Below are 18,782 nucleotides of genomic sequence, written 5' to 3' on the forward strand. Positions count from 1 at the left end.
TGCCACTTTGTGGGATGGAATATATAGATTGGAATCTGGAGTGTGCGTGATTGTTCTTGTGGGGGTTTTGTTTGTCCCCCCCCGCCCCCAATTATTCACTTGCGGGCGATGCAAATCGAAAAAACCAGCGACGAGAAAATGCGGGTTTGATACCAAAACGAGGAGCACTGGCTTGATTGATTTTACACACTTGCTCCATTGGGAGGGGGCACAGCGCAACCAGCCCGGGCGCGTACGGCGCCGGTACGGCACGGTCAAGCGGCGCTGACCGCGCACCGACAAAGCTGCGGCCGCCTGGCCGCAAAGCCCGCCGGGTCCAGCGCCGCCTGCAGTGGGGCCGCCTGTCGCCCAGCCGGTCACCCCGGCGTGTCCACTAACCGGTCCACAACATTCCGACCGGTCACGGCCCCACTGTCCGTACCGGATAGGGGCGGCGTACGGTAGGCGGGGCTGCCCAATTGTGTTTAGTTTAGTGTTGTTGAGCTGGGTTGTTTTGGTTGCGCTGCTCGGCTATGGCGGACAAGGGAAGCAGCTGTGTCTGAAGAGAGCAGCAAAAAGACGTGAAATTCCGTTTGCTCTGTTTTTGGGAGCGCAGTGCGTTGTTGCCGCTTGTGATCCCCCAGATCCAAGCGCTCCACCTCTGTGTTTGTCACTACTTTCCTCTCTCGATCTTATCCATTCCCATTCCAATCCTTTCCCCTCCTGGGTTTTCTCCCTTGGGTCTCTTCTCTCGTGCGAGCGAGTAGAGGGGTTTTAAACTTCCCAGATCCTGTGAGCTGCGGTCGTCTTGTTGGTGTTCTTGTCGCTCTTCCGGGGAGCACAACGGCAAAACTGGCATTATTGGGCCGGCAGCGGCGGCTTCCCGTGTGGATCTGCCGGATCACAGGCCATGGGGCTGCGAAATGCCCAGCAGTGGTCGCAGGTAGAGCTCCGTCTCGTCTCGCGGGGGGTGGAATGAAGCATGTCTAGCAGCTCGCTCGACTTCTAGGAGCACGAGAACAGAACAAGCATCGATAGGAAGGTAGAAGGCGAGAGATTTGAGCTGGTTTTGGAGCTCGATCTGCCTTCTTCCAAGTCCGAGTGAAAGCTAAAAGCTAGGATTCATGGAAGGTACAACTCGCGAGTTACAGAGAGAGAGAGAGAGAGATAGAGGGCTTTAGCTGGGTGGAAATGAATTGTTTGCTTGCAGGAGAGAAGAAGGCGATGAACACGGCTCTTTGGCTGGAATGCGCTGGTCCTCTGGTGACGCTTCCAACAGTAGGCAGCCATGTCGTCTACTTTCCTCAAGGCCACAGCGAACAGGTTCGTAGCAAACGCAAAGAGGGTGTGACGCAGGAACTTAGAGCAAGTTGGTGTTTGATCTCCAGGTGGTGGCTTCCACGACTCAAAAGGATGGAGTGGAGGCAGAGATCCCGAACTATCCCAGTCTCCCAGCGCATCTCATTTGCCACCTCCACAACATCACGCTCCATGTAAGCTTTCCAGATCTTGCAGCGAGAGTTTGCTCGGGCTAAGCGAAGGACTTGGTTTCAGGCCGATCCAGACACGGACGAAGTCTACGCGCAGATGACTTTGCAGCCGGTGCAGAACGACAAGGAGCCCTTCCTGACACCCGATCTGGGAATCCAGCCCAAGCAGCAAACTCTCTCCTTTTGCAAGACTTTGACAGCCAGTGACACGAGCACGCACGGTGGATTCTCCATCCCAAGGCGCGCAGCTGAGAAAGTCTTCCCTCCTCTCGTAAGAAAACTCTTTTCTAGACTTCTTGGCTTGGGGGGCTCTAAAGCTTTCTTTCTCGCCGTTCTTTGCGTGGCTTCTCTAGGATTTCACCAAGCAGCCCCCGGCGCAGGAACTCGTTGCCAAGGATCTCCACAACCAGCAGTGGACGTTTCGACACATTTACAGAGGTAAGTTCGTCTCGTCTCCGCGATGAAAACCGTAAGAGAAACACTCTTTGTCTCTCCTGGCGCGCAGGACAACCGAGGAGGCATCTCCTCACGACTGGCTGGAGTGTTTTCGTAAGCGCCAAGAGGTTGCAAGCGGGAGACACAGTTCTCTTCATCAGGTTCGCGTTCCTCGCGCGAGGGGTGTGTGACTCGTGAGCCTGATCTTTCGTTTCTTTCTCTTGTTCTTGATCAGGGATGAAAACAACCATCTCCTGCTGGGAATCAGGCGAGCAAACAGGCAGCAGGCCAACGTTCCCTCCTCGCTTCTGTCGAGCGACAGTATGCTCATTGGAGTCTTAGCTGCGGCTGCCCATGCTGCCACCACCAACAGCCGATTTACGATCTTCTACAACCCGAGGTGAGAGAGAACTTTAAAAATCTTCGTCTTGTCCTTTCGTTCCTAACCTTAATGCTTGTGTCAGGGCAAGTTTCTCCGAGTTTGTCGTCCCCTTCTGCCGATTCAGCAAAGCAACTTACCACCCCCGCGTTACTGTCGGCATGCGCTTCCGCATGGAGCTCGAGACGGAGGACTCGAGCACGAGAAGGTAATCGTCGTTGCTCGTTCTTGCAACTTTAGTATAAACTCGGCCATCTTTTGCAGGTATATGGGTACGATAACTGGGATAGGTGACCTCGATTCTGTTCGGTGGCCAAACTCTCTCTGGAGAACTCTAAAAGTGAGGAGCATTGCTTTCGCGATTGATCACCAACTTACACGAAAGATCTTGATCTTTGCAGGTTGGCTGGGACGAGTCGACTGCCGGGCAGAGACAAAGACGCGTGTCGCTGTGGGAGATAGAACCACTCACTGCTCCCTACTTCCCATGCACGTCCTCGCTCTTCCTGAGAAAGAGAACTCGACTTGATGGTATGTACGAGTAAGTAGCAGAAATAACAAATGAGTTACCAGGCTTTCTTTTTGCGCAGGCGAGCTGGACGAGCTGGACGCGATCCGGTCTCAAGTGTGGGCTCGAGCAGAGGACGGGAAGATGGACATCCGTGCACTCAACGCCGCCGGCTTGAGTCTCGAGCACTGGCTTCGTTTCCAGCATAAGCCCGAGGCGGCCATAGCCACGGCGTCGCAGCCGGACTACTACCGAGCCATGGCGGCCCAGGCCCTCCAAGAGTTTCGAAGCGTCGACTCCGCAAAGCAGCAGCATCAGCAACAGCAGCAGCAGCAGCAGCAGCAGCAGTTCGTCACACCAGTTATCCATATGCCGCCACAGCAGCAGCCGCAGCAGCAGCAAATACAGTATAGAAGCCAGTTGCCGCAGCAGCAAGTTCTGCAAAGCCATCCTCCACAGCAGCCGATCTTCCAGCCTCAACAATTACAGCAGCAACAGCAGCAACTTCACCACCAACAGCAACAACAGCAATCTTCTCATCATCAGCAGCAGCAACAGCACCACCACCACCATCAGCAGCATCGCCAGCAGCAACAACAGCAGCAACAGCAGCAGCAGCAGCAACAACAACAACAGCTCCAACTTCAACAGCAGCAGCAGCAGCAGCAGCAACAACAAAGCTATCAGCTGCAAGTCCCGGCTTCTCTCCAGCAAACTGTCCCCCTAGCGTCGAGGCTCACCCCCGGTTTCTCCGAGGACTCTGGAGCGAGCTTTGGCTCCATGCCAGCCAACAACATGTCGCTGCAAAGCCTCCTCAACCGGTCCAATCCAGACGCCTTGCTCCAAGAGAGCCAGTACTCGAGCCAACCAGTGGCGGCTGCTCTCAAGCAAAACCAGCTCCCTTTACAGCAGCAGCAGCAGCAGCAGATCCCAGCTCCGGGACTCTTGTCTCAAGAGCCGCAGCTCTCGGGTTCCTGGATGTCGTCGATACGGGACTCCACCGGACCAGCTTCCGCCGTCTTGAGCCCGCGGACGCTCGACTCGTCAGGAAATCCTTACATGGTCCAGCCTTCTCCATCAGGAGGAGCAGCAGCAGCGGCTCATCTCTCTCACTTGCCACCACCAGCAGCAGCCGCAGCAGCAGCAGCTCCCACACCACCTTACAGCGTCTACCGGGACGTGTCATCGTCCCACCAAGAGCAAGACGTCCAGTCTGATCTCCGCAGCAACAGCCACCTCCTGTTCGGAGTAAATATCGACAGTCCTCTGATGCTGTCGAGCGCAGCCGCGGCAGTGGCGCAGGGATTTGCTCCCGCCGACAAGGCTAAAGACGTTTCCTTCTCGATGATCGGCTCGCCTTCCGGCTCGGACATGCACATGAGTGGAGGAACAGCAGTTGCTCTTGACGACAGTCCGACGAGTTGGCAGCAGCAGCAACACCAGCAGCAGCAACAGCAACAGCAGCAGCAACAAGTCCAGCCTTCTCCGATGAGAACTTTCACCAAGGTGGTAGAAACAAGCCTGCTTTCCTGTGCCAAGCTTGACGAGCTTCCGTCTGTTTATGATTCGCAGGTGTACAAGACGGGGTCCGTCGGAAGGTCCATAGACGTGACGCGGCTCAAGAACTACGAGGAGCTCCGGAGAGATATCGCACGGATGTTCAACCTCGAAGGCCAGCTTCTCATGGACTCGTGTCGATCGTCGTGGCAGCTTGTGTTTGTCGACTACGAGGGAGACGTTCTGCTCGTTGGAGACGATCCGTGGGAGTAAGTGACGCATCCGCTTCGTTGCTGAGAGAGCTTCTTTCACTGATTGATTGTCTTGTCTCTCTGATGATGCCAGGGAATTCGTCGGCTGTGTCCGGTTCATCAAGATCCTGTCACCTTCCGAAGTCCAACAGTTGAATCGCGAAAATCTCGAGTCCATAGCTGCAGTCCCCAACCAAAGACAGACGAGCAGCAGCTCTGACGACTGTGCCAACCCCACCAACAACTTTGCTCAGGATCCTCGCCTATCCTATCACCACAGGCCAGACTTCTGTTGATCGCCTCGGTCTTTTCCATACCCAGCCTGCCACGGAAGAAGATCCTGGTAGCAATTTTGTAAAACACGTCCGTCTGTAAATACTATTAACTTTGTTATTGCTCTTCAAATGTAAGCTCCTGGAATGAAGCACCAGGCCAGGAGGACAAGCGTTACAATTAGTCGCACAAAAGCCAGTGGTACCTTCTCTGTTACTTGGACTTGGCAAAATGCTTCTTATCCAGTTTCTCGACTGGTGTGGTTTTCAAGAGAAACAGCCTTGCCGACCTTTCCTTCAAGCTTCCACCGCACTTAAGGCCTCGCTTCTGGAGCTCGGACTTAAGCCGATCCATGCCAAGTGTCTGTAAATCACAGAGCAACCTGTTTAGCCATCAAGTAAAAAAGAAATCCGAACAGTACATACCTCCAGCTCTTCGGCGCTCTGAAAGTTGTCGAAGCTTAGTTCTTCTATGACCTGAAGTAAAAAACAATGGTTTTTCCTTTTTAACAACTCTCATTGCTTACCTTTGGCGGTGGCTCCTGGGGAGCCTGGAGATTTACCACAGGCTCCACAGGCTCCACGGGCTGCGCTGTCTCAGCCGGTGACGGGACAGCCTCTGGCGAAGGATTTAATACGCTGGGGTCTTCGAAACTTTGACTACTGGAGGCCCCAGTGTGGATAGGAGGCATCAACTCTTGGTCGCTATCCTTCCCAGTCGACATTCTGGAAAAGGAGACAGAACAAGAATCTCAGAAAAAGCAAACAAAACTACAGCCAGAAAAACACCAGCCAGAAGAATGGCACGACTTACATTCGAAGTTTCTTGGATGCCATGTCGTCCATGTCGATCTTCTTTCTCTTTCCATCAGTCCCCCGCTTCTTGTTCTTGGCCCGCCTCAAGCCATCCAGCACTGCTTCCTGGACCTCCTGTGACTTTCTCTCCGCCTCTTCACGGAACTTCTTGATATCCTCCGCGGCGGACGACTCATTCTTTAGCTTCTGGCTTTCCTTCTTCAAATAGTCGTGAGCCACCACTTCCAGCTGCCTCAATCCCGCCTCCTCGTTCCACTCCTTGATCTTCTTCTCCCCATTTACATGCCTCAGCCGCCTCCCACTCATGTCTCTACACGCATCGAAATTACTCGTCTTCTTCTGTCCGGCCTTGGTGGCCGCCCCCCTAAGCAGCGAGCCAAATCCTCCCTTCCCGCCCCTCAGGCGCAGCAACACAGCGCACGACGCATCCCTGGACGCCGGCAGAGCCTCGCCCTCGCCAATCTCCCGCGTCCCTGTGACGACCCGCTGGAGCGATGGCGGAATGCCGGCGATCTCGAATACCCTAGCCTTGAGATCCTCGCAGAGAACCCGCGGTGATGCGAATCGCACGCACCTGGTGCTGCCATTGAGAAGCCTTACCAGGAATTGCTGCTCCACGGACTCCTCTGCCGCCATCGCCATTCCTCCACAAACCCTAACTCAAAATAAAGAATTGGAATATCCTTTTTAGGGTTCTATCATAGAAGTATCGCAACGTTTTTAAAGGTATGCGCACTACGATTGAGGACTTTGTTTCGGGTTTTCTAGGGGACAAATCGTTGCTGCCAGTGTGGATTCATCCCAACTTCGAGCTTCTTGAAGAGTACATTGATGCTGTCATGCGAAGCACAGAGAAGGAAGTGCCACCGGTTCGTGGTATCGGCAAGAGGTACTTCGGACACTATTGGTTCTTCAAGAAAGCCAAGCTCAAGCACAGGGTGATATGGAGGACAAATAGTGACGATCCACTGTTTCTCTTGTACGACTTCTCGTTGGATGAGCCCCTGGTGGACGTAACCATGCTCTAGTCGGCTGGACTGAAGCGGAAAAGGATCATACCTGGTTGATTGTCGATGGTGAGTCCAAGGGGATTGCGGGGCACTACGGGCCAGTTCTGCAGTTCGTGCCGCCAGGTCGTCATGGTTATCACGAGTTCTCCAAGGAGCTTTGTCATCTCGAGGCCTGGAGTTTGGAAGACTTGAGGGCTTGCAGAGCTGGAGTTTGATGATGCGCAATTAGAGAGGCGATTCTATATCTGCAGGGGTATGCCGCGTTTGATATTTGATGACAAGATTTCGCTCAGGCCATTGCACTTTAGGCGACTTAAGATTACAGGGGACATTCCGAGTGAATGGAGAGGGACCAGCTCGACAAAAAGAATACTGGTAGGGAAGGCTGGGTTCAATGTTTACGATGATTTAGTGGGGAGAGAGGACGCAGGAGGATCGGGAATAGAAGGAGGTCTGGCAAGGGTCCCATGTTTCGTGGAGCCATATTCTGGAATTCAGAATGCTTTCGGTTCATTACTCATGGCAGATATCATCTTCCAGGCGACAGTATCGGGAATCATAAACTCTTTTGGTCAGTAATTTGGGAGATCGTTCAGGAGTATGATATATGGCACAAGCATAGGAACCTTCCTGCACCGCCATTTTACAGGTTTATTCTTGTGGTTCCAGAGTCAAGTTTGATGCCTACGAGTTACAAGAAAAAACGATGGAAATACAGCCTTTTATTTCTCATGCCGTCAGATCAAGGTAATATCCATTGTGATTTATATTCCTGTGTTTCCCTTAAGATACTTTGCTCATCAGATCCAAACATTAGTGACTGTCAGCCAGTCAAATTATTAAGCAAGAAGCTGGCCGAATTTACACAGTCCTCGACGTTTCTACCTAGAGTATCAGGACTACACAATAAAGTTTCAATGAATAATATTGTATTGGCATGGCTTGAGCCTTCCATCCAAGGAATCTATTTATTTTCTCCTGCCATAGAATATAAAGGTTTTCTAGTTTTTAGAATATTATGAGTCTTTTGGAAAGTTTGTCTCACATTTTGTTTGTTTTGGGCCATTCGATCATGTTGTGAATGTTGCTCGTGGGTTCTCAGAACACTATAGCATAAACCACTTGCAACTTGAAAAGAAAAATATGAGCCACCAATGAGACAAAGATGGCTGTCAAACTAGTGGAGAGACTGCTGAAACAACTATTTATCAGTGTGGTGAGGAAGCTTCAACGGGAAGGTTGCAGCTGTGGACGCATTAGTACCAAAGATTTGGAGCAGGAGCACTTTCTTTTTATTAATGAAAGAAAATGGACCTGCACTTCCCATATCCAAACTATTTTGTCTCGACCACAAGTCATGAACAGCAGGAGCGCTCCATGCAACGCAATCCATTTTCATGCCCCTGAACCAGGATGCCATTAAGTTGAAAAAAAACAGTGTAGCATTGTAACACACTCTACCACTGGCATGGTTTATTAGCTATATATGTGCCAATATGTTGACAATATTAAAGTACTCTCTGAATTGGAATTGTGTTGAGCTCAATTCAGCTACCATAGAAAGTATATTCAACCCAAATGTGGCACTCATTTGTTCCAGATGCTATTTCAAAAGGATGGGATTTATTTTTAAATTCATATAGAATATTAGAATATTTTAAATTCATAATACATACTATTATTATAGTCTTCAGAACTTAGAACTTATTTTACTTTCTTGCTGTAAATTATTTTTTATTTATAGTACATGGCTTTTTATATCTTATATTTTTTTAAAAAAATATTAAATTTAAAACTAGAATTTTTTTATAATTGATGAGCTCAACTTAAATTTGGATTATTCCTTTTGTGATCACTAAAGCATGAGTATATTTTTTAAAATATATCCATCATTTTATTCCATTTCTTAATTTTCTTTCGATTTATCCCACCCACTGAAGGAATAAAACCAAAGGGTACGGCTTTCCCTAAACCCAACGGACCCAAGCAACACAAGCTTGGGCTCAGGCTTGAGCGTGTGGGGTGAAGTGCTTGTCTCCCTGGGGTGTGGTAGGCCGTGAGCACCGGAAGGATAGTGGGGGATGTGAGTGTTGGGCAGCTCGAAGTTAGACCTTGGGTGCCCGGCTCCACACCCCCAACTGGACTTCCAATGCATGTGCAGGCTGCTAGGCTCCTCCCCGTGTGCACTATGTCGGAGTCAGACTTGGGCTCCATCTCAGACTCGGGTTCCAGCTTGGACATGGACACGTGGGGGTGAAAGCCCAAAGCATTTGTCTCCTTGGGGCGTGGTAAGCCACAAGCACCAGAAGGATAGTGGGGGATGCGAGTGTTGGGCAGCCCGAGGTCAGACGTTGGGTGCCTAGCTCCACACCCCCAGCTGGACTTCCAGTGCATGTGTGGGCTGCTGGACTCTTCCCTGTGTGCACCATGTTGGAGTTAGACTCGGGCTCCATCTCAAACTCGAGTTAAAACAATGTTATACTGACTTGCAAAAAAATCTATTAAAAATGAAAGATGATTAAATTTTAATTCATTTATAATTTACGCATATGATCATATATTTTTACATTTTAAATGCACTATGGATAAAAAAAATGTACTTAGTGTACCTTATAATAATTTATTTCCTCTTTATTTAGTTTATTTTTGGCTATAATGGATTTTCAATTATAACCAATCAAGATTTTATTTACTTTCTCATATATTTATTAAATGGTTCTTTAGTTAATTGTTCAATTTGTATAAGAATATTATGAAGGCTACAATAAAATCAGTATAATTTAAAATAATTTTTTAAATTAAATATATAAATATTTTAAAATTAGTATCTTAACAACTCTTTAAACCCTTGAACGGCTTTATTATTTAAAATGTAATATATATATATATATATATATATATATAAAATATTTTTTATTTTATGTCTTTTAAAATATATTTTTGTCCTCTCGTATCACATAACAAGATAACTATACATTGTATTAAAAGGTGCAATTGGAAAAACTTGAAATCTTTAGGATGGTAAAATAAAAAAATACAATAAAATTCATCTTAAAAAAACGTGCGAGAGGCTCCCACAAAGTCCCGATATAACTCACAATGGGCTGACCCTTTATTGATTGCTTTACTATTTAGATTGAAATTTTTTTTTAGATATCTCTGAAAACTTCTTAATATATTTTATTTTCTTTATTATTTAAACTCATTATATATTACTAAAATACCATTATTTAGTAAAATAACTAAGCAATGTCCATAACAATCATTATTATTGATGTCCACAATAAATTTTATCTAACTTTAAATAAACATCTAAATTTTAAACATAGTTTTTTTATTATTTACATAATAATATAAAAGAAATATGACATTAAATATATCCAACAAAATGTAATCATGTGATTGTAAAGAAATAATTCTTATTCCTTTGAAATAATTTAAATTTATTAAACTATCAACATGATAAATTTACCATAAATATCTTATACTACTATTAGCATTAGCATAAGCTAGTAAAATCAACTAAACATTGTTTCCAAAAGAAACCGTATAGCATTTTGATCAAGTAATTATATTTTTTTAGACCTTTTATCATTAACTCATTTTAAACCAGATACCTAAGGGATTTAGAGTGCTTGAAACTAATATTCTAGAGCATATGGAGCACAGATTCGAAAGGAACTTACCTTAGGAACTTATACCTTGGGTAAATGGCTCAAAACAATCCAAACTATTTAACAGATTTTGTACATTGAACAATGCTTTATGTCAAAATTTAATAGATACTAACTGGGAAATATCCCTGTATATCGCAGCCATTTGTACCAAACAAATCCTTGTTTTTCCCTTCCTAAGCGAGCGAGCGAGCGAGCAAGAACGATCGAGAAGTCGACCGAGAAACCGAGATCATACGCATCTGTGAAACTGGTGGCCACCGACGAATCCGCCTTGCATCGATCTCCTCACGTTAGTTTCAAACTGTTTGGGGTTTGTTCTAAGCACCTCAGCGGCTTCCTGATTCAAAGGATCTTCCGGGTTTGGATCCTACGAGCAGACAAACTAAATTGGTATCTTAAGTAGAGAAAACATGGATACTTACCAAGAAGAGGTACTGCAGGCCGTAGATGATCGAGTTTATGCTCAAGACTGGCTTCCAGTCCTCTCGGAGAATGTTGAGACAAACATTTCCTTCGAGGTCGATGTTGGGGTGATAGATCTGCTCAAAACTTCGTGTGAGCAAAGAAAAGAATGTAAAGAGGAGAGAAGACTTACTTTGGTCTTGCATTTTACTTTGGGAGCTTCGTGAGGATAGATTCCCGAGACCTGGAACGTGAAAACAAACAAACCTCCGCTGGAACAATCCAATCGATCAATCGATAGCAACACTCACACGAAAAGAACTTACTGGTAGTAGCCTTCGTCCGGTCCGATGGTTATCTCGAAGTTGAGGAGATCATCCTTCCCGTTGGGGAATCTGATGGACGTAGATTTCGCCAAGTTGAGCTCACTGATATCTAGACAAAGAAAAGAAGACCAAGTTCTGGACATGTGGACGCATTAGTACCAAAGATTTGGAGCAAGAGCACTTTCATTTTATTAATGAAAGAAAATGGACCTGCACTTCCCATATCCAAACTATTTTGTCTCGACCACAAGTTATGAACAGCAGGAGCGCTCCATGCAATGCAATCCATTTTCATGCCCCTGAACCAGGATGCCATTAAGTTGAAAAAAAACAGTGTAGCATTGTAACACACTCTACCACTGGCATGGTCTATTAGCATTAGGTACTGTGCCAATATGTTGACAATATTAAAGTACTCTCTGAATTGGAATTGTGTTGATAGAAAGTATATTCAACCCAAATGTGGCACTCATTTGTTCCAGATGCTATTTCAAAAGGATGGGATTTATTTTTAAATTCATATAGAATATTAGAATATTAGAATATTTTAAATTCATACTACATACTATTATTATAGTCTTCAGAACTTAGAGCTTATTTTAATTTCTTGCTGTAAATTATTTTTAATTTATACTACGTGGCTTTTTATATCTTATATTTATTAGAAAAAATATTAAATTTAAAACTAGATTTTTTTTTATAATTGATGAGCTCAACTTAAATTTGGATTATTCTTTTTGTGATTACTAGAGCATGAGTATTTTTTAAAAAATATGTCCATCATTCTATTCCATTTCTTAATTTTCTTTTTTAAAACAATGTTATACTGACTTGAAAAAAAATCTATTAAAAATGAAAGATGATTAAATTTCAATTCATCTATAACTTACGCATATGATTATACATTTTTACATTTTAAAGACACTATGGATAAAAAAAATGTACTTAATGTACCTTATAATAATTTATTTCCTCTTTATTTAGTTTATTTTTGGCTATAATGGATTTTCAATTATAACCAACCAAGATTTTATTTACTTTCTCATACATTTATTAAATGGTTACTCAATTTATATAAGAATGTTGTGAAGGCTACAAAAAATCAACATAATTTAAAATAATTTTTAAAATAAATATATAAATATTTTAAAATTAATAACTTAACAACTCTTTAAACCCTTGAAGAGCTTTATCCTTTAAAATGTAATATATATATATATATATATATATATGTGTGTGTGTGTGTGTGTGTGTGTGTGTGTGTGTGTGAGGGCGAAGTGTACGGCTACGATGCCGTATACTAATATTAGCGTAGTGGATTTTGGTAGCTGTCGGATTGGTTTCAATCCGGACCACTCGCTCCTGTATATAAGCTAGGGTTTTTGGGCTAATTAATATGCACATTTCTATATTCCCTTTCCATATTCCATGCACTCACATTGGTGGAGGTGAGGGGCACCTTTGATTGTCCCTGGGGAGTGCTTGGATTTGGGATTTGCATTGTCTAGATCTAGCTTTTTCCATTTCCTTTCTTTTGTTCTTTCCTTTCAGGATTTTGGTTTAGATCTAGCTTTTTGCATTGTCTAGATCTACCATTTCTTTCTAGCTTTTTGTCATTTCTCTTCTTTTGCTCTTTCTTTTTCATTCATTTTCATGGCTAATCCGCAATCTCCTCCTTTGACTCTAGAGCAGCAGTTGGTTCAATTGCTTGATGCTATGCGCTTGCAATTGAACAACCAAACTCAGTTGATGGCGGCGTTCACAGCACATGGTACAACTCCTCCTGCTTTTGGTGCCAATCCTCACGTTCGGCCGGAGTTCTTTCGTGGGAATCCTGGGGATGATGTGTACCATTGGTTCGATCACTTCACGGTGATTGCCACATATCATTCTTGGGATGATGCTCGACGTTTGCGTGAGTTCCCCACATGTCTCCAAGGGACGGCATTGCAGTGGTATAATGGATTGAGTGCAGCTACTCGTGGCGATTGGAGTGTTCTTCCGGACGTCTTCAAATGCGCCTTCGGACACGCCGACGATTGTGATGATGCCTTCCAACAATTGCATCGTCTTCGCCAAGGGCCATCTGAGTCGGTGATGCAATTTGGCGTTCGTTTCCGAAGTCTTTTGCTTCGTGCGGAGCCAAATATGTCGAAGCAGATCAAGCTAGGAATGCTGTGGCCAGCACTTCATCAAGATCTTGTCGGACTTGTGCATGCACTTGCTCCTGCCACTCTTGACGATGCTCTTCGCTTGGCCCAACGTTATGAGACGTCGCCTCTTCCACTTCTTGCTACACGTCCTTCAGCTCCACTTCCTATGAGTGATGGTCCTGTTCCCATGGAGGTTGATGCTGCTGCTACTCGAGTCCAAGGATAAGGGCGAGGACGTGGTCGTGGCCGTGACGTTCGTTGCTGGGCGTGTGATGAAGTTGGTCATACTTATCGGCGTTGTCAGCGCTTTCCAGATTGGCAACCTCCATTTCCTGGGTGGAGACCTTGGCGTCAGCAACGTCCCGTTGGTGCTGCTGCGGTGGAAGGTTTGGATACCGAGGTGCATTCGGGAAATGAGGAGTCGCGCGAGTAATGGAGGGACCTTGCGCGAATAAGTTAGTGACCCCTCCATCTTTCTTTCGGGAGTATCATCAAGGGGTTCACTCGGCACCGGTTCATCCAGTGTTTACTTTCCAAGCTCGTTTTTATAACAAGAGGTCTCCTATTCCTCTCTCTGTGTTGGTTGATACAGGTTCGAGTTTATCTTCTATTGCTCGACCTGTTGCCACACGTTGTCGTCTACACTTGTGTCGTGCGGCGGATCCAGTTTTCATTCTTTATGGCAACGGCCGTACACATGCATGTGCACGAGATGAGGCGGACCTAGTTGTGCGCGTGGGCGATTTCGAGCTTGAGTTGCAGTCGTTGCGGGTGGTGCCGAGTCAAGCTTTTGACCTCATTCTTGGTATGGATTGGTTGCAGCACAATCATGCCAAGTGTGACTTTGAGGCTTCTCCCCCTTGTCTTATACTTCCTTATGTTTCATCCATTCCTCTCACTTCTGTACCTCTTCGTCCCTCTACTTTTACCTCTACTTCCATTACTTTTGTTCCCCCATTATTTCCTCTTGTGTTTCCATCTTGTTCTGCTCTTCCCTTTTCCGATCCCTCCGATGATCTTTGTGTTGCAGCTGTTGACCAGCTCATGAAGGAGTATTCTGATCTCTTTGAATTTGACCTATCGTCTGGGGCCAAGATTGCCACACGTCATCCCATTCCAACTGGGGATGCTCGTCCAATCAAGGTTCCTGTTCGTCGTCGGTCACCCAAGGAGATCAAGATTTTACGTGCAAACGTCAAGGAGATGTTGGAGAAGGGTGTTATTCGGAAGTCGCGGAGTCCTTGGGCATGTGAACCTCATCTTGTGACGAAGCCTGATGGGAGTATTCGTTTCTGCATCGACTATCGTCTGTTAAATGAAGTGACGATCCCGGACGTGTACCCTCTTCCTCACACTGCTGATCTCTTGGATCGTCTGGGGCGAAGTCGTTGGTTCACCAAGCTAGATCTTGCTTCTGGGTATTGGCAAGTACCGATGGCTGAAGAAGATATTCCTAAGACTGCTTTTCGTACACCATTTGGTTTGTACGAGTTTTTGGTGATGCCGTTTGGATTGAACAATGCTCCAGCAACTTTTCAGCGGATGATGGACGAGGTTCTTTGCGATATGCCGGAGATGACGGCTGACTTCATTGATGATGTCTTGATCCACTCGGAGGGGACGTGGGGGGAGCATGTTCGTGATGTTTGTAAAGTGTTGGATCGGCTACGCGACGTTGGTTTAAAGCTGAAGCGGTCGAAGTGTGTGTTTGGGTCCAAGGACACAACTTATCTTGGGTACCGTATTTCTCGTGAGGGTTTGCAAGTTGATCCTGACAAACTTGTGGCTGTTCTAAAGTTCCCTACTCCGAAGTGTGTGAATGATGTGCAGCGCTTTTAGGGTAAGGTGCAGTATCTCGGTTGTTTTGTGGATCATCTTTCCGATCGCACTATACCATTGCGAGCGTTGCTGAAGTCATCAACGTCATCTTTCATCTGGTCTCCCCATTGTGAGCGGACGTTCGTGAATCTCAAAGAGCTATTGACGACTCCTCCGGTTTTGGCATATCTTGACTACACTCGACCTTTTATTTTGTGCGTGGATGCTTCTGACATTGGTCTTGGAGGTGTGTTGATGCAAGAGAGCTCCAGTGTGCCTGGTCAGCGCCATCCCATTGCATACATAAGCCGTACATTACAACCAGCGGAGATGAACTACTCCACAACGGAGAAGGAGTGTTTAGCAGCAGTCTGGGGTTTCGAGAAACTTCATGCATATCTACATGATTCTCGGACGTTACTTGAAGGTGACCATGCTGCTGTTACTTCATTATTGAAGCGGAAGAACCTGGTTGGTCGTACGGCTCGATGGGCTTTGAAGCTTCAGATATATGATTTTGATGTTATTCATCGCCCAGGGAGTTCTATGGCTGATGCTGATGCCCTTTCTCGAGCTCCTCTTCCTTCTCCACTCACTTCTCATGTTTCTGACGAACCTGTTGTTCCAGCATCTGTGGATTTTCTAGATGAGGATTCTGTGCCGTCGGCGGTTGCTGTCCTTGACGTTCAGTGTCCACAGGGCGTAGAGCAAGATCTACCTTCTCTGGATGAGGTTCGCGAGGCTCAAAAGATTGAGCCGTGGATTCGAAGGCTTCGAGATGGGTTTGAGAATCCTGCATCACTTGCTGATGACTTGCCTTTTCGGCATTTACATTCTCAATATCGCCTTGAAGATGGCCTTCTTTATTTTGTGGGGACGGATCCTGATGATCATTTACGGTTGGTGGTGCCTTCGGTGTTTATTCCGCGGTTTCTCCATGCCTACCATGATTCTCCTATTCTAGGTGGGCATATGGGACACCGTCGTGTCACCGAGAAGCTGCGCAGATCTTTCTATTGGCCAGAGATGCGACATGATATTATCCGGTATGTGCGTAGCTGCGTTTGGTGCCAAGCTCGTAATACTCCCCCTTGTGCTGCGGAAGGACGGTTGGAGTCAATTGCAATTTCTCGTCCGTTTGAGTTGGTGGCGTTTGATCTTATGGGACCTTTTCCGCGATCGACTGCTGGCAATGAGTATGTTATTATTGCTTCTGACTACTTGACTCGTTGGGTGGAAGTTGGTGCTCTTGCTAGTGCCTCTGCAACTGCTGTTGGATACTTCCTCCTCAATCGAGTTGTGTTCCAGCATTCTTGTCCAGAGCGGATTCTTTCGGATAATGGTCCTGCATTTATGGCTGAGGTATTTCATGTTTTGACATCTCGGTTGGGGATACGCCACACTTTTACGAGTGCTTATCATCCACAATCAGACGGTCTGGTGGAACGGCTCGTTCGGACATTCAAAGGGATGATTGCGAAGTATGTGAACTTTCAACATTTGGATTGGGATGGTTATTTGCCGTCTCTTCGGTATGCTTATGTCACAGGGGTGCAGAGTTCTGTTGGTGCTTCACCATATAAACTTCTATATGGTCATGATCCAATATTACCAACAGAGCTGGGTTTACCTTCGCGATTGCCATGAGCTCCTGATGCTAGGTCATGGGATCAATATTTGACAAGCATTCTTCCACTTATCCGAGCAGAGTCTGCTGAACACTTAGGCCGCGTACAAATGGGACAACAACGGCGCTACAATTCCCATCATCGTCCACCTGCGGAGTACAAAGTGGATGATTTGGTGTTAGTCCGTTTTCCCCATCTTACGGTACGTGGTTTATCTAAGGGGCTCCTTGCGCAGTGGAAAGGTCCGTATCGGGTGTTGCGGCAAGTTGGACCACAAGTTTATGAGGTTCGGCATGACGTTCAACAGGCCGATCCTCCGGAGATTGTGCATGTGCAGCGGTTAAAACGCTTCATACAAAGGGATCAGGAGCAGTTAATACCATCTACAGATCCACCGATGCCTCCTCCTGACGTTCCTCCAGATCCCGGCCCATCTACAAGAGAACCCTGACGGCCTTCCATTATTCCAAGAGGAGGGGATGATGTGAGGGCCAAGTGTACGGCTACGATGCCGTATACTAATATTAGCGTAGTGGATTTTGGTAGCCGTCGGATTGGTTTCAATCCAGACCACTCACTCCTGTATATAAGCTAGGGTTTTTGGGCTAATTGATATGCACATTTCTGTATTCCCTTTCCATATTCCATGCACTCACATATATAATTTTTATTTTATTTCTTTTAAAAGATATTTTTGTTTTCTCATATATCATATAACAAGATAACAAAGCTTATATCGCATTAAAAGATGCAGTTAGGAAAACTTAGAATCTCTAGGATGGTAAAAGAGAAGAATAAAGGATGTTTATTGAAAAAGAAATAATAAAGTTCATCTTGAAAAAATGAGGTACATATTACTATTTAGATTGAAAAAATTTAGATATCTATGAAAACTTCTTAATATATTTTATTTTCTTTATTATTTAAACTCATTATATATTACTAAAATAGCATTATTTAGTAAAATAACTAAGCAATGTCCATAGCAATCATTATTATTGATGTCCATAATAAATTTTATCAAACTTTAAATAAACATCTAAATTTTCTGTTATTTACATAATAATATAAAAACAATGTGACATTAAATATACCCAACAAAATGTAAAGCATGTACTGAGTAGGACAATACACAAGCTCGACAATTCCATCTTCATACTGGTCTCGAAGAAAATGGTGTCGTTCTTGAATTGATCTTGCAATTCTTGCTTAAGGCAATGCAGCCCTGATTGCCACAATAGATCGCTATTGAACCTGGAAGAGAGTGTTCCATGTCTATTAGAAGACGGCAAAGCCAGATGGCCTCCTTGCAAGCAAGTGGCCATATACCCAACTTCGCAGCTAGAGCAGGCCACAACACTCTGTTTCTTGCTGCTCCAAGAAAGAGCTGCTTGATGCAAGCTAAAAAAAATAGCCTGTGTGTGATCTTTGTGAATCTGGGCAGCCAGCCCAGTCCAAATCACAGTAACCCTGTACGGTTGTGACTTTTGGTGTGTAAAGTAAGCCAAAAGAAGTAGTACCGAAAAATTCTTTTACTGCTTGCCAATGTGCAGGGCCTGGATTGTCGAGAAACCTGCTTACCATGTTCACTGAGAAGGCAATGTCTGGTCGTGTGAACACCACTAGGTACATTAAGCTTCCCACAGCACTTTGGTAAGGAACGTTCGCCATTTTCCTCCTATCCGAGTCTGTAGAAGGAGACGTATCCTTGGAAAGTCTTAAGCCAGCAACCATTGGCGTGTGTGCAAGCGCACAAGAGTCCATGGCGAATTGTTACAGGACATCTTCCACATGTTTGGTTTGATGCAGAAAGAGGGAGCCATCTTGTCTGCAATCAATTTGGATGCCAAGGCAGTAGCGAGCTTCACCAAGGTCTTTCATCTCAAAATGAGAGGAGAAAGCCACCTTGATTTTAGCTAGGAAAGCAAGGCTGTTGCAAACGAGTAGGGTGTCGTCTATGTACACAGCGATGTAAATCACTTCATCTCCCACTCGTTTAAAGTAGAGATTCAGATCGTTCTTGCTCTGGAAAAGTGAGATTTCACAAGAAAATCATCAAGCTTTTTGTACCATTAGCGAGAATTGTGCGCAGCTGCTAAAGCAAGCAAGGTGCAAATGGTAGTCAGCTTGACCACCGGGGC

General features: G+C 45.6%; 3 protein-coding genes across 3 annotated transcripts; 1 reads left to right on the forward strand and 2 right to left on the reverse strand.

Moving 5' to 3' along the window:
- Positions 1–489: 489 nt before the first annotated feature.
- LOC9648915 (auxin response factor 17) lies at positions 490–4,944 on the forward strand. Its single transcript, XM_024659019.1, has 13 exons — positions 490–1,110; positions 1,190–1,302; positions 1,368–1,472; positions 1,534–1,740; positions 1,823–1,907; positions 1,975–2,065; positions 2,140–2,304; positions 2,369–2,491; positions 2,548–2,623; positions 2,685–2,814; positions 2,874–4,297; positions 4,364–4,557; positions 4,634–4,944. Exons 1-13 carry the CDS (start codon positions 1,104–1,106, stop codon positions 4,833–4,835), a joined length of 2,922 nt encoding a protein of 973 aa, XP_024514787.1. The 5' UTR covers positions 490–1,103; the 3' UTR covers positions 4,836–4,944.
- Positions 4,908–6,305, reverse strand: LOC9648916 (replication stress response regulator SDE2). Its single transcript, XM_002985031.2, has 4 exons — positions 5,626–6,305; positions 5,339–5,537; positions 5,238–5,288; positions 4,908–5,175 (listed from the first exon to the last, which is right to left on the reverse strand). Exons 1-4 carry the CDS (start codon positions 6,267–6,269, stop codon positions 5,026–5,028), a joined length of 1,044 nt encoding a protein of 347 aa, XP_002985077.2. The 5' UTR covers positions 6,270–6,305; the 3' UTR covers positions 4,908–5,025.
- Positions 6,306–10,379: 4,074 nt separating this feature from the next.
- Positions 10,380–18,405, reverse strand: LOC9649077 (NEDD8-conjugating enzyme Ubc12). The gene is made up of 6 exons (XM_002985032.2): positions 18,223–18,405; positions 17,896–18,077; positions 11,043–11,177; positions 10,910–10,988; positions 10,737–10,853; positions 10,380–10,681 (listed from the first exon to the last, which is right to left on the reverse strand). The coding sequence occupies exons 1-6, from the start codon at positions 18,403–18,405 to the stop codon at positions 10,544–10,546; spliced, it is 834 nt and encodes a 277-aa protein (XP_002985078.2). The 3' UTR covers positions 10,380–10,543.
- Positions 18,406–18,782: the final 377 nt, after the last annotated feature.

Source organism: Selaginella moellendorffii, unplaced genomic scaffold, assembly GCF_000143415.4.
Source record: "Selaginella moellendorffii unplaced genomic scaffold, v1.0 SELMOscaffold_65, whole genome shotgun sequence".
Classification (NCBI taxonomy): Eukaryota; Viridiplantae; Streptophyta; class Lycopodiopsida; order Selaginellales; family Selaginellaceae; genus Selaginella; species Selaginella moellendorffii.